The 14,699-nt window shown below is 47.0% G+C and overlaps 1 protein-coding gene across 3 annotated transcripts in view; it reads left to right on the top strand.

The window, feature by feature from the left end:
* The window catches only part of SPNS2 (SPNS lysolipid transporter 2, sphingosine-1-phosphate), a 133,445-nt gene that overhangs the window by 28,001 nt on the left and 90,745 nt on the right, over window positions 1-14,699 (top strand). For all 3 annotated transcript variants that reach the window (XM_051809309.1, XM_051809311.1, XM_051809310.1), the window contains one exon: window positions 10,143-10,208. In XM_051809309.1, coding sequence (XP_051665269.1) covers window positions 10,143-10,208 — 66 coding nt within the window. The remainder of the gene's footprint in view (window positions 1-10,142; window positions 10,209-14,699) is intronic.

The raw sequence follows: 14,699 nt of genomic DNA, 5'->3' as shown, positions 1-14,699 counted from the left end.
GTCGTGGACAGTTGAGCACCATGATTGATCCATGGCCTGGCACAGCTTTACCAGGACCCAGAATGAAATAAAAACACTAATGTGCTTCTGTGGGAGATGGATGGATGTGAGGAGGAGGAGCTGTCCCATTGCTTTGTGCTCAGGGAAAGGTTTTTTCAATCCGTGGGCAGGGACAGAAGGACATTTCCACTCAGATTAAAAACACACAGATTAAAAAATGGCCCTGGTTAGAGCAGTGCAGTGGCTGCTTTACACACTGAGGGGAGGAAGCACAAGAGGAGGATGTTGGTGGTGTGTGATGTATCCCAAGCCTCACGTGCAGCAAAAACATCTCCCTTGGGTCATGTGAGGATAAACCAGGACCTTTGGATTTATTTACATCAGGCACATGGTAGGATCCTTGCACTTGGGTGGGAGAGTTCCCCAAATGAATATGGGAATGGAGAGAAGGAAGGAGGAGGGGAATATGAGTTGGGTATGAGAAGCTGCTGAATGGATCTGCAGATGAGGAGATGGGGGAGGAGACCCAGAAAATCCTAATTATGATGCTCTAGAGAGAGCAAAGGTGGCCTTGGAGCAGCTTTATCCTCCTTTCTCTCCTATGAAGACAGGTTGTTCAGCCTGGAGAAGAGAAGGCTCCAGTGAGACCTGAGAACCCCTTCCAGGGCCTAAAGGGGCTCCAGGAGAGCTGGAGAGGGACTGGGGACAAGGGATGGAGGGACAGGACAAGGGGGAATGGCTTCAAACTGCCAGAGGGCAGGGTTAGATGGGATATTGGGAAGAAATATGAGGGCAGGAAGGCCCTGGCACAGGCTGCCCAGAGAAGCTGTGGCTGCCCCATCCCTGGAAGTGTCCAAGGCCAGGTTGGACAGGGCTTGGAGCAACCTGGGCTAGTGGAAGGTGTCCCTGCCCATGGCAGGGGGTGGAATGAGATGGTCTTTAAAGTCCCTTCCATCCTGAACCATTCCATGATTCTTTATGGATCATGGACTGACAAACTCATGAACCTACTTGCCATGTTCAGCAGCAGTGCCCAAAGGTGTTTAAAGATATGACTGAGGGTAAGGGCCATTCTGGGATTACTAAAGTTAGAGTAGGTATTTTTATCTGTCTCTAAAAGCTTTTTCATCTGGAATTTAAAACCAGGTTTAGGTTGCTACTCAAAATAGTAAAGTTTGGGTATTTTTATATATTTCCTGTCATTTTAGAAGTGGGTGGCAGCACCAAGTTTGCATCACAGTTCTATCCAGGTTTTAACCCGTGGTGGAGATGCTATAGACAATTCCAGCTTTTCCAGCTTGTGCACTTAAAGCCTCATGAGCCTGTGCAGAGGGAGATTTGTGTAGTGGACATGAACTCCCACTGCAGAGCCAGCAGTGAAAATCAGGGTGCAGGAGCACTGGAGGTGTGCTCAGACCCCCTGTGCTGGCACAAAGCTCCTCATCAGAGCTCTCTGTCAGCCCAGGACCACGAGAGGGGTGTGTCAGGCTTTGCCTGAGCATCTGGCACAGCAGAAACCTGCCTGGAATGTGCCTGACATTCCCTGTTAGGCTGCTGTACTCCTGGGTGCTGCCCTTCTGTGCAGGGCACCTCTGCATCTGGCATCTCCCCTGCATTTTATAAACATGGCAGAAAAGACTAGAAAGCTCCTTACAATGACAGACAATGTACCAATGTGCCCTGGACAGCTTGTGATGTTCCAAAATAGCTCCAGGGCAAAATGCAAATGAGGGATGAGACGCAGTCACTTGGAAGTGTGTCCAATCTGAGTGCACATTTCTCCACGTTTGATAGAAATCTTCCTAACTGGAGAAATTAGCTGTCATCTGCTGTAAATCACCAGGCACTAATTACCCCCGTTGTTCACTCATATCTCAGTTTTCTCTGTCACAGAAAGTGTGTGTGGCTGTAAGAGGGGTGGGAGGGGGTGAAAAACCCTCCACTTGCCCAAGTGTGATATTAGAGAACGTTGAGCCTCCACAACCCCGAAATCTGTGAGCAAATCCCTAAACAATTTCTTCAGTTTGACATTTTGAATTGAATTTTAGTCTTGTGTCATAATATTGAGAGCCCCGGAGACGCAGCTGCTTGAGCAGGAAATGCACCTGAAAGCCCAGGGTTTTTTGGTGGGATTTCTCTTCCCAACCTGCCTGAAAATCTCGAGATAAGGTGGTCTCCAGCATTCAGTAGAGTGTGGGGTTAGTTCTTCAAATGTACCTGGTCAAAACATACCAAGAAGTTGTAAAAGTAAAGGTCTCACACTGAATCTGAGAACAAGAGCCCAATCATTATGTATTGTCTCTAGAACTCATAAATGGCTCTTTTCCTTTGTTGATCTTGTCTGGCCAGAAACCCATGAGATTAGAGCTGTGAAGCCCATAACCACATCCTTACCAAGCCAGCAAAAATCTCCAGAATCTCTCCAGAAAGAGATTTTGTAGATACTTATTTTAATTTCCTTGCAATTTGTGGCTCATGCCAGTTCCCTGACTCATCATCACCCCGGTGTGGTGATAGGCCAAGTTTTCCAATAAGGAAAACAAGGGAGCAGTGAGTCACTGCCTGGATTCATATGCACTTGATTTGCTCTATCATTACCCATGCTGGTTTTATTTATTTTAATTAGTTCATATACAAAGTCTCTGAGATATGTTTCACTGCATGAATTAGCTCGACTTGTTAGTCTTGTGTAAAGATTAGAAAGGCAGAAGATGAGGAGAGCTTTTGATGGCAGGCCCAATTTTTCCTGCCGTGGCATCCACGAGGAGACTGTGAATGGGGGGAGTCATTGAATTTCCGGAGATTTGAATAATTGAAATAATAATGTTATTTTTTGAGGCTCTCCTCTTTGATCTGAAAATCTGGTGAGGCTGCTGCTTAGATCTAAAATGTCCCAAGAGCAGCTTTTTCCCTCGGTGAAGGTTGTGTTTAATTCTGTGTTAGAGCAGAAGCGTTTGCCTGAGATAAAAAACTAGAAATTGGGTCTGAAGCGAGTCCTGAGCCAGAGGTGCTGAGTGTGGAGAAGGGTCTGGCCAGCATTGTCTGAAAGCTGTTCATGATTCCAGTCCTTTCAGATGACTAATAGAAACCTCAGCTACTACCTCTGGTTGGTTGTTGTTCAGAGTTATAACAAGCTCTGATTCTTCCCATTCCACACAAAGGAACCGTTCCAAGTCTCAGTGAATAAGTCTGGGTTTAAGTTCAGGTCTAGGTGCCAATTCATTTGAGCCTGTCCTTTGAGCCAAATCCCCTCACTTATCTCTAATTGAAGTCTTCCCTTGGGTTGTAGGAATTGCCAGGCTGATTAGATTGGCTGAGCAGGAGTGAGATGAGGCAGGGGGGAAATTAGGGATCTCCTTGGAGGGAGCTGCCAGGGTGGAGAGGAGAGAGAAGGGACACTGAGCTTCTCCTCGCATTTGGCCCGTGTCATTTTGCAGTCTTACTGCTGAGAGTTGTTGAAATAGATAATCTTCCATGTTTTGGAATTTATTTAAGCTCCCAGGCTCATGTTGCCTGTGCTCCCCCTTTGACAAGGACATCCATCCCAGCCTTAGCCCTGGGAACAGACCTGCACTGTAATTAGGGAGATGGAGGATTTGATTAGGGTGTGGGTTTACCATGAGGCACCCAGCATTTGGCAAGCATTGGTTGCATTCAAACTCCTATTTGTTTTGGTTTGATTTTTATTTTTTTCATCCCAGCAGGCCCAGGTGTCCTGTGCTGCCCTCCCCAGACACCCTGACCCTGCGCTAATGATGCCTTGTGCTAATCGATCCCACGCCTGACGAACATTTCTATCTCCTCCCAGTCTTGCAGGCAATTCTGTGCTCAGACTTTACATACCACATTACAGTGGAGTTTGAGCTGTGTTAGAGAAACCATCATTTATTGCTGCCAGAGAGAGTGAGAAGTTGTTTTTTTTTAATATACATCTTCTCCCAGCCTTTGCTTTATTGCATTCCCTATTTTTTTTTCCTGATGCTTAATTACTTGTTATGTGCTAAGCAGGTAAGCCAGTAGCCTTTGGGAATGAATGAATAGCTCAGATACTTCCCCACTGACATTAAAATAATGCCAAAAACATTGAATGGAAAAACTGGGTGTGACAGGTGGTGTGAGTCTCCAAGGATAACATTGGTTTTGATTTGGAATAGGAATGTCACCTCAAAGCAGAGGCATTTTGATTTCATTTTCAGAGCAGGAGTGTGCTTGGCAGAGCTCACAGCACCTCTCCTTCCCAAAACCCTCTGCAAAGGCTGCTCAGAGTGAAGAGCAAGTCCCGTGGTGTGTCAGAGCTCCAGGAGTGTGTCCCACAGTCCAGCAGATCCGTCTGACAGGAGCCTCCATCCCCTCACCTTCGGCGTGTGCAGGGAAGGTGAGGCTCCCAGTGTCTGTGAGGGCTTTGAACTCTCACACTGACCTGCTCTGGGGTTTGTTAGGGAACAACTGGAGCTGTGCCAGGGCAGGGTCAGGTTGGATCTCAGGAAAATGTTCTTCCCCCAGAGGCTGGTTGGACACTGCCCAGGCTCCCCAGGGCAGTGGGCACAGCCCCAAGGCTGCCAGAGCTCAGGGAGGGTTTGGACAACGCCCTCAGGGACAGGGTGGGATTGTTGGGGTGTCTGTGCAGGGCCAGGGGTTGGACTGGATGATCCTTGGGGGTCCTTCCCAACTCAGGATATTCTGTGATTCTGTTCTAGGATTTTTAAGCAGCTGTTTCATTCTGGGAGTGACACCACGCCCCTGCTCACTCTGACCTTCCCCCTGAGCTGCTGGGACTGCTCTTCCCAGCCCTCTGCTTTATTACCCAGGGAAACCCCTTCCTAAACCCTCTGCTGTGGGTGTTGGCCGTTGCTTTTCAGTGCTTTCTAGGTCACAAGTTTCATCCGTGCCAGCGTGAGCAGGTCTTGGGAAACCCTTGTTTTGATTTCTCTAATTGCTGGGTCTGTTTTGTTTGTTTCTTTTTAATCCTGCAGCGCTATTTCAAAACCAAAGGCTGTTTCCCCAGTGCCTGTTGTCGTGTCAGGCAACAGTGGGAACGAGTTTTGCAGAGGGAAACTCGGTGTTTGTGTCCCAAGGAAGCTCCTGGCAGTGTTTGCGAGCCAGACGTCACCACACATTTATCAATACTCCACCAGCAGGCAGGGAACGCTTTCATGGCAATCCAGAGGAGGTGGTGCTTCGTTTATATTCTTCTAGACTTGCTACAAGTTCTGGCAGCAGTGGGAATTTATCTCGAGCTACAAACAATCAGCAGGGCCACCACGGTGGTTTTCTGTGGCTGAATATTGAAAGAGGGCCCCAGTGGTGACGCTGGTGTTTAATAGCAGTGGGTGGCTGAGCTGAAGGCAGCTCGTTTGAAGCTCAGGGCTCAGGGTGTGAAGTGCTGTCACACCTTGGGGTTGCAGGGAAGATGTAATCACAGAGACCTCAGAATAAACTTCTCTCCACCTAATCTTTTCTCATGTCTCTGAACAGACAGGTGTGTGCACCACTCCTCTGCCTCCCTAATGCTTTGTTTGAAGAAGGCTGGATATGGCTGCAGGCATGAGGAAGAGCCTGGTGGTAGGATGCCTTTAATGGTTAGAAGGCCAGGGCTTGGCTATCCCTGCTTGGTTACCTCCTCCTGGGAGAGCTGGTCCTGGAAGCACCAGGGGAACACAGTCTGGGAAGGAAAATGCCTTCCTGAGGAAGGTGGCAAGAGGTAGGGGAAGAAACAGAGCTGTCAATACAGAGTCTGCTTGGGCTATCAGAGGGCTGAGTGAATCTGGGTTCTCCAGCACCTCCTTGGAGGCTTCCCCAGGGAGAGGTCCAGGCCTGCAGTGGGGCAGGAGGGAGGGTGCTGGGGGCACACAATTGCTGTCAGTGCCCAGCCTGCATCCTGTGGAAAACTGTGCTGGTTCCCTTCAAGCCACCATCATTTTTCCCCATTAAAAAATACCTTTAAAAATGCACATGCTTTTCAAGTAAGTGGTTAGGTTGGCCAGAGGTATTGCAGCACACACACACACTCAGTGCTTAAAGAATGTGCACTGGCTTTACTGAGGCAAGGCTGGGTGAGCTGAGAACCTGTGGCTTTGCTTCTGTAGCTCTGCACTCTGTGCACAGGCCAACTCTACATTTTACACCTGCTTTGAAACCAAATCAGGATGTTTTGTTTTGATGACTGGAAAATGGGGCTCTCCCAGGGAAGCTCTAATGTCTTTTTGCTTTGAAAATGTGATTTCATTGTGGTTTAGCTTATGAACACTGTTTCTTACTCTGTATTCATGTGTTCAGGCAGCAGTAAATGGGTGAAGAACCCCTGTTGAATCCTGCAGCTTTTAAGTCGTTGTAGCTCTGGTCAGGAAACACAGAACCTATATGGTCGTGCCTTATTTGTACCACCTGCCCCCCTGTTCTAAGTGTGAACCACACATTTCCAGGAAAATTTGCCTTTCCCAAAGTATTTCCCTTAAATCAGAGATAACTTGGGCCATTAAATGTGGATTTGCATTCCAAAAGCCTCCGAATTAGGTCTTTTGTGTTCAGTGTTGGTGAAATGGTCATTAAAAATGTCAGCAGTACCCTGGACACCCTCTGACCCGTGAGGGGATTAGGTCAGCCAGGTTCCTATTCCCATTTACTTGACTGTGCCCTCCCTATCTCTAACACTCCACACCCAAAGCCCTTTTATCCTCCAAATTGCTCTTAAAAGTCCTCTTCGTGCCCAGTGCCCCCAAAAGTCCTGTAACTGCTGCTCCTGTAACTTCCTTTGTCAGGTCCTTGGACAGCAGGCCTAGAAAGGGCTGCAGGAACCAGTCCCTGCTCACTCTGGGTGTCCCAGGGAGCCCTGTCTCTGTGCCCATCTTGATCAGCACTCCTGGCTGGTGCTGCCCGGGTTTCATCTCGAGTTCCAAGCTCTATGTCAGCATTAACAGAGTCTGGCTCAGCTGGTGAGGTACTTTGGGAGAAAATACAGAATGTGCTTAAGAAATAATAGGTGCTATCACACCCTGTGCCCTGTAATCACACAGACATCCCCAATGGCCAGCAGCCCTCTGGAGAGGTTGTCTGGGGGAAGGCTGGTGCCTGCTGGCTGCTCTGGGCTGTTCTGAGATCCTCCTGGGACACAGGGATGAGCTTTGATCCAAGCAAGGCCTTGCCAGCCACATGTGGAGGCTTGGCTTGGCTTCCTCGGGTTGTGTCAGGTGCTGGGAGACACCTGGAGCACATCTCTGCAGGCAAAACATCGTCTGGGGCCTGGCTCCAGCCCTCTGCCTTCCCAGCACAGACGAGCAGAAGGGAAAGTCAAAAGCTCTATCATTTTCCTGTATTCTCCCCTGGTCTATCATTGCTTAATTGCATCCCTAAATCTTATTAAAGTCTGGGCTGAGTCACTGCCACGGCGAGGTGGAAACAGAGCTGAGTAAATCTAAGGAAGGAGGAGGAGTGTCTCCCCACAGGAGTGTGCTGAGCAGGAAAACTCCCACAGCAGAGGAATTACTATCACTTCATGGCTGTGTTGCATCATCTGCCTGCTGCTGCCTCTAATTGAATGCTCTAAACCCAAATCAAAACACCTGTAGTCCAAAGAGAATATGAAATAGCCTTAGAGGAGGAAATCCATGCCTATTAGACATGCAGATCTCTCTTCATCTTCTGAGACCTTCTTCCAAGCTCACACAGGACTTATAATTGTGGTTCTTCATTGTCCTGTTGCTCTGACTCTCCACAGAACCCACTTTCCACTGCCAGAACGAGGTTGTAGGATTAACCCAAGGTGGCTGCTTGTCAGGATCCTAAATGTGTTTTATTTGTGGTTCCAGGAGTTGAAGCTTGTAAGACACACTGTGGTCTGTTGTGTGAAGAATCACTGTAGGACTGTGAAGCTGTTGTCACTGGACAGATAATTTGTCACAAACTGGAAACCCTCCAGTTTGTGTAGGCATCATTATATTCTCCTGTACTTTCTGTTCTGGTTTATGATGCAAGTCCACAAAAATCTTCCTTCTGAGTCGATGTTTTCCATCACATCCCAGGCTCCTGTTCCTCACAGTTTTTGTGGTTTAATGTGACTCCTGGCATTCTGGCATGGCTGGGAATATGTGCTGTAGGCAGGGTGGGCACCTTTCAGGGTGGTGGAGGGAGCTTTGGCCTCATGTGTGTGTGTGTATCCCACCATGGAATGTATTCCATCTAGTCCAACCCCCTTGCTCAGCTGCAGGGAGTGAAAAGGGTGTTTGGTTTCTCTGCACAACTGAGTGATGATAGGAGAGCATGAGAAAACACTGTATTCAGTGTTTCCTCCTCCTTCCATGTTGTCCTTGATGGGTTTATTGTCCATAAAATTGGGATTATGGTGCCCACAAGTCGTTTTGACTTGCTGAGCTCCACCTGACGTGGGCAGTCTGGGACCAAGCAGGAAAGGAGCACAAAGTGCAGGTGTTCAGAGCTGGTTAAGTCAAGTGAGGTTTGAAGGTTGGGTTGCAAAAGAAACATTTTTTTTAATTATTTTTTTTTGTGGAAGGGTAGGACACCAAGGGGAGGAGGTAAGTCAGCTAAGCCATGGAGGGTTTTGCTAGGCAAATGCAAATTCATTTTTGTTCATCAGATATAACCTGGATAATGATATCCCAGTTATTAATGGAGCAAATGAGGGAAGCACAGCAAAGAAATGCCAGGGCACTTTGTAAATGGAGTTAAATCTGCCATGTGAGAGAAAGCAAAGAAATTCCTGTTGGAATTACAGTAGACAGCAATGCTCCAAAAAAGAAAAGAAAAGAAGGGCCAGGGGAACACTGTGTCAGGCTGGAGGCAATCAGGCACTTAAAGCTTCAGGAAATTATAGAATCACAGAGTAATTGAGGTTGGGAGTGACCTCTGGAGCTCATCTAGCCCAAGCCCCCTGCTCAAAGCAGGGCCAACTAGAGCAGGTTGCTCAGGACTGTGTCCTGTTGGTTTTGAATATCTGCAGGGCTGGGAACCCACAGCCTCTCTGGACATCAAAGTTTGACCTCCCTCACAGTAAAAAGGTTTCTTTCTTATGTTTGAATGGAATGTCCTGGATTTCAGTTGGTGCCCTTTGCCTCCCTCACTGGGCAGCAGGGTGAGGAGCCTGGCCCTGCCCCTGTGCTATCAGCACTGCTGTACATCGATAAGATTCACACCCTTCCCCACCCTCAGCTTTGTCTGCTCTGGGCTAAACAGTCTGATGAGAGAGCAGGGAAGTGGGGAATGTTGCAGGAGGTTGCACTGATGTTTCTGGGCAGATCCCAATGGTCTAAAGCCCACCTGAGTGCTGCCCTGAGTAAATGGTGAGGTACAAGTAGTACAGAATAGCTCAAACGAGCTTTCTTACTTATTTTTTCCTTCTCTCCATTTTTTTTTCCCTTTAGTACCTTTAATTTATGACTGTTTTCTTGGCATTGTCTCACATGTCTTCTGGGAATAGTTATCTCTGGTTGTTTTATCTCTGGGTGTTTGTCATTAAGTGTGATCCTGGCAGTCCCAAAAGACAAGATATTTGTGGTGAGTGAGTTCAGGTTGATGCTCAGTTGATTCCTGTGACCTGCAGTGATGAGCAGAAACACTTTGGATAAAGCCTTGGATCAGAATTTGAGCTGGAGGTTCTTCTCTTCCCTGATTTGATTCTCTGTGTAGCTGCTTTGAAGTTAAACATTTGGTCACTTTTACTAAGCTCTTTTAAATTTGTTTGCTGCATTTGTTTTGAAAGTAAGAACTCCCCAGAAGTAGTTAAATATGAAAACTTCCATCATTGCTCCTATCAGTGTATCATATCTCCTTCCAACAGAGATGTGTTAAAACTTGTCTTGGATTCAGTCTGTCTTGTCAAACCATTTGAAGGTGCAGAATCAGTTTCCCTGGATTTCTGTCAAATAACAGAAGCAAAGGGTCTGCATTCTGCAGAAAACACACAAAAAGAAAGCTCTGCTCTTATTTAAATAGAAAGGAAAGACCAGTTTCTCATTCACGAGAATTTAATTCCCAAACTCCTTGTATGATCCTATATCTGCCTACCTGTGTTTTTCTTGTAATAGCCCAAAATTACTGAGTGTGCATGTGTAAGAAAGAAGCCAGTGTGCAAACTTTGGAAGTTATGTGTCTGAAATCCTGGTATTTAAAGCTCTCTCTTTTCCTTGTAGGTGTGTTATTGGACATCCAGCAGCACTTTGGAGTCAAAGACAGCGGGGCTGGTTTGTTACAGACAGGTAAGAGTGAGTGTCCTCTTCTCCAAAGGGTGCTTATGGGTTCCTATCTGTGTCTCTTGGTTGTGGAATTTACTCTTACTAGGAAGGTGAATAAATACACTCTTACTAGGAAGGTGAATGAACATGAGGGTTTTTTTGGCTTTGATTTGCTGCTGGGCAGGAGGTGGGGGCTCAGGATGACTTGAGTGTACAATGGGCCAAAAGCAAACAAACTTAATGATATTATTTGACAACTAAATTCAACTAGGAGATGGCTACTTCCCCTAGAAATGAGAAACCAACAGCAGGATCCTGTTGTTCTCACTGCTTTAGGGTGGTAAAGAGTGTGATATATGATGCCCTTCACGTGCTCTACAGAGAATCTGCTGAATGGACAGTGGCCTGAAAATATAAAACTCATCAGGACAAGTACCTGAGGCTGAAAGCTGCAGGCAGGGCTAACAGTCATTGCATCCATGGGAACTCATGGATTAACAACTGCCCTTGGGTGCTGTTGCCTTCAGACATGTCTCTGGTTGTGGTTAAGGAAGGATTATTGCAGTTCTGATGTCCAGGGATTTTAATGTCACAGAGCCCTGCAGACAGAGCTGCACAACCCCAGGACACACCCAGCTTGTCTGGCCTCTGGTGCTGAGGTGGCTTGGAGGAGTGGCTGTGTCCCTGTGCTGGGTGTGATGACACTGAGTGCTGTCTCTTGGCAGCACATTTGATCCTTATGGAGAGCTGAAAGGAGTAGCCAGAGAGGAAATGCAGTATTTTAAGGAAACAGTCTGGTTTGGAAACCTCCTGCAGAATTATTAGTTGGAGTCTCAGACTTGTGGTGCTGTGGTTGTCTTGTCACTGTTGTCTGTCTGAGGGAACCACTCTGGAACAATTACATCTCTGAAAAAAAAGGAGAATTCAATCAGGTTTTGAACAGTGTGCCAGAAAGACACGTTTTCCCATGCTATCACAGTGGATACCAAATTGCTGTCAGGAGCTTGTCTGTGGAACTGTGGCAAACACTGGACTGTATAAAATCCCTCATTCTTTAAGATCACACCAGAGGTGAGAAGGTTCTGGAGCTCCATCAATTAGTCTTTGATTTCAAGCTAAGGGAAGCACTGCAGCACCTCCTCCACAGCACAGCAGGGTCCTCATCTGGGGCTGCAGCTTCTTGGTAAATATTGTGACACAAGCAACTAATACCAGTTTGTGTTAAACCTGCCCAAGTGCTGCCCCTGTGGGCAGAGCTCAGCTGAGCTGGTGTGTGCAGCACGTGGCCAGGACGGGCTGAGCTGGACAAGTGTCACTGATTCTAAGGAGCATCAATCAGTTCTGCCCAAAGTGGCACTGCTTGTCTGTCAGGCCCCTTTCTGCAGCAATCATTTGTGTTTATTTATTGTGCTCAGAGGAACAGGGCCTCAACGTAGCGTTAGACACAAAGTGCCTGCAAGAAAATATTCTGGTGGTGAAAGGACACTTGCCAAAGCTTGTATTTAATCTTCATTCCCCTCAGTGGACGAGATGCTTCTGCAGATGATTTATGGACAGCTAGTAAAAGCTAAGCTTCAACAGGGCATTCATTTGTTAATTGCAAGAAATGTTATTTATTTCTCCAGCAAACACACAGGGCATCTGAAAACAGCATCACTGAGATATTGCAGGATTGCTCTTGAGTGTGTCAAGAGTTTTCTGACTGATAATTGTTGCTTTAAGGAAAGCAGTATTTTCTCTTGATAGGTGTTTTTTTTTCTGATCTGAAAACTGAGGGCTTGACTTTGCTCCTGCAATATAGATAATAATGCCTTAATCACAGTGCCATCAGAGGAAAAGAGTGCTCACAAAATAAAGCACCATTTCACATAAGAGTAAGGGTAGGGGCACACATCTGAAAATGTGTTAAATGTAATACTCAGCTTAGCAAATTTCTGTGTTGGCAGCTGGCCCATGGCCCAGGTCCCCTTAACCCTGGAGAAATAAAAGATGCTGCCCTACACCACCACAAACACTGCTTTTAATCTTTGCTCTGTTCTCCAAGTCTGACCTCTCTCAAAGTGCAAATCAGGGAAAATGGGTGCAGAGTGTAAAAGCACTTGCCCAGGGTGGCAGAGGGACCTGGAGCAGGGCTGGGCCAGGACTGGTGTCTCCCACACCTCTGCCTTAACCTTGAGCAGCTCCTTTGCAAGCAGGGACACAAATACCATTTGCTTCCCCAGAGATGGTCCTGCTGAACTAACTGAGTGCTGTGAGACAAAACTCTGCTCATCCTGAGGATGCCCTCTGAATAAAGAGTGGGTGAGTCCTCAGGTTGTTAATCCTGCATCTAAATGAGTCCTAAATTAATTTACAATGTTAATGAGGGGGAGTGAAATGTAGTATTTGCTGGCAGTTCATACCATTTATCAAACAGGCTTTAAAATAAATAATTTAAAAGATCCTTTTAACTGAGAAACAAAGTTGCACCCGTTTTTTAGGAGGAGATGATTCTGAAAAGTCAAACAGCAAGGGGGAAAGAAATCCCCAAAGGTAGTGTTTGACCCTCTGTTCATCCCATACCCCATTCCTTGCAGGTACAGCCAGTCTGGTACCTCTCTCCCTCCAAACATTCAAAAGCCAATCCATACACTCTCAGCTCCTGATGCTTTCTGGAGAGCACAGGGGACTGGTTCCTTAGGAATTGCAAAGACACACTTTGAATTTTTGTCTTTTACATTAATCCTGAGATACAAGTGGCTCTTTGCCCAAGAGATATAATGAAAACTGGTTGGAGGGATGCTGCAACTCCCTGTACAGAAAAATCCCTGGACACTCCAGCCTCATCCATAATGGAAAGGAGCAGGAGGTGGTGGTGTGAGCAGCAAGGATCCTGTGACAGCAGAGGACACACTGACAGATGGAGCACAAGTGCTGCTTGCTCAGGAGCACTGTAGAGTAACACACACAGAATGTGTTGGTTCCAGCCTCTCTCAGCTCTGGCTGATGCTGTAATTCTGTGCTGATCTTCCTTTTCAGAGCACTACATATGCAGTTACAGAAATACTGGTTTAGTTCACTGCCCTTCAGGTCTGCAGCCAAGCTTTTTTTGTGCTTACTGGATAATCCTGGCTGATCTTAGAAGGTGATAGAGCATCTCTTTGCCTCCTTGAGCTGTAGGCAGTCAATATATTTATAAACCAGACCATCCAAAAAGCCTTTTCTATGTGTGGAGTTAGGTGGGAGCAGCTACAGAACTACAGGCCTCTAGGAACACAAAGACTGAGAAGGTGGACAACTGGATTTTGTTAACACTGCTTCAAAATAGTGTTATCCTTCCATAGATACTTAGGCCATGAGAGTAATATCCCAGTGCTGTACTCTGGTTTTCACTAGATTTTTTTCCCCTTCTTTCTTCATTTTTTGTGCTTTATTGCCCTGTCTGCTCTCCTTGCCCTTGGATTTATGTTGCTTTTGTGTCTCTTGCCAGTGTCTCTGTGCCACCCCAGAGCCCTAATAACAGTAGTGCCTGGCTTGCAGTGCAGTTTGTCTTCCAAAGATCTCAGGATGTTTTATACTGGAGGGTGGGGGGGTATAATGAGGCTGGCCCTTTTCTACAGATGGGGAAACCAAGAAAGCCAGAGGGGAGAAATGGCCCAAAGTGGCTCAGCAGGTGTGAGGCAGAGCCAGGGGGAGAACTGTGGGCCAGTTCCTGAACATGGAGCATTCAGCCAGGTCAGTGCTCAGCCCCAGGGGTTTGTCCTCCTTGGTGGGCACCTGAATCCTCCAGCTCAGGGACTTCTGCAAGTGGAAACTGAGAGGCACCAAAGGGAGGGCACGGCAGGGATCCCATGGAAATGCAGACAGAGAAAGTGTCTGTCTTCAGAAAGAGCAAAGGGGTGTCACCAGAGGAAACCCTGGTAAGCAAAAGTGTGTAGCACAAGGTCACATGCCAGGAAAGGTCAGGAAGTGAGGGAGATGGGAGGACTCATTAAAGGTGAATAATCCTAGATAACAGGGGCTCTGAAGGAACTTATCTCTCCTCACAAGCAGAGATGGGCACTCCCCCAGATGCCTTTCAGCCCCTGGTTTCCCTGGAAGCCTCTCAATGCCAGGTACTTTCTTAAGTCTCGTTGGGAGCTCACTTTTCCTGTAAGGGTCAATTCCAGCTAAAACCTCTGTGGATTTGAAAAGTGAAACCTTCTGTCTCCCTGGGTTGCCCTGGTGTAACCTTGTAGTGGATTGCAACCCTGCAAATCAGACACCTGATGGGCTCTGGTGTGTTGTGGTTGTACCCACCGAGCTCGTGCAGTGAGAAGGGGGCTTGAAATAGTGGGAGGGCAGTGGTGGGATAAATCAGACTTGCTGAATTCAATTCCTTTGACTCCCATCTTCTTGTCATTGGCTTATGATGCTCTAACATTTCTATTTATTCCACACAGACCACCCCCTCTGGAGGCTGCCTTTGAGTTTGTGTAGATTAGAGTTGCAGGTGCTCCACATTTCTTTTCTACCATCTGCTTTTACCTGAATAGA

Source organism: Manacus candei, unplaced genomic scaffold (assembly GCF_025592945.1).
Source record: "Manacus candei isolate 608988 ecotype Guabito, Panama unplaced genomic scaffold, ASM2559294v1 h1tg000076l, whole genome shotgun sequence".
Classification (NCBI taxonomy): Eukaryota; Metazoa; Chordata; class Aves; order Passeriformes; family Pipridae; genus Manacus; species Manacus candei.
This window is presented reverse-complemented; position numbering and strand designations above follow the sequence as displayed.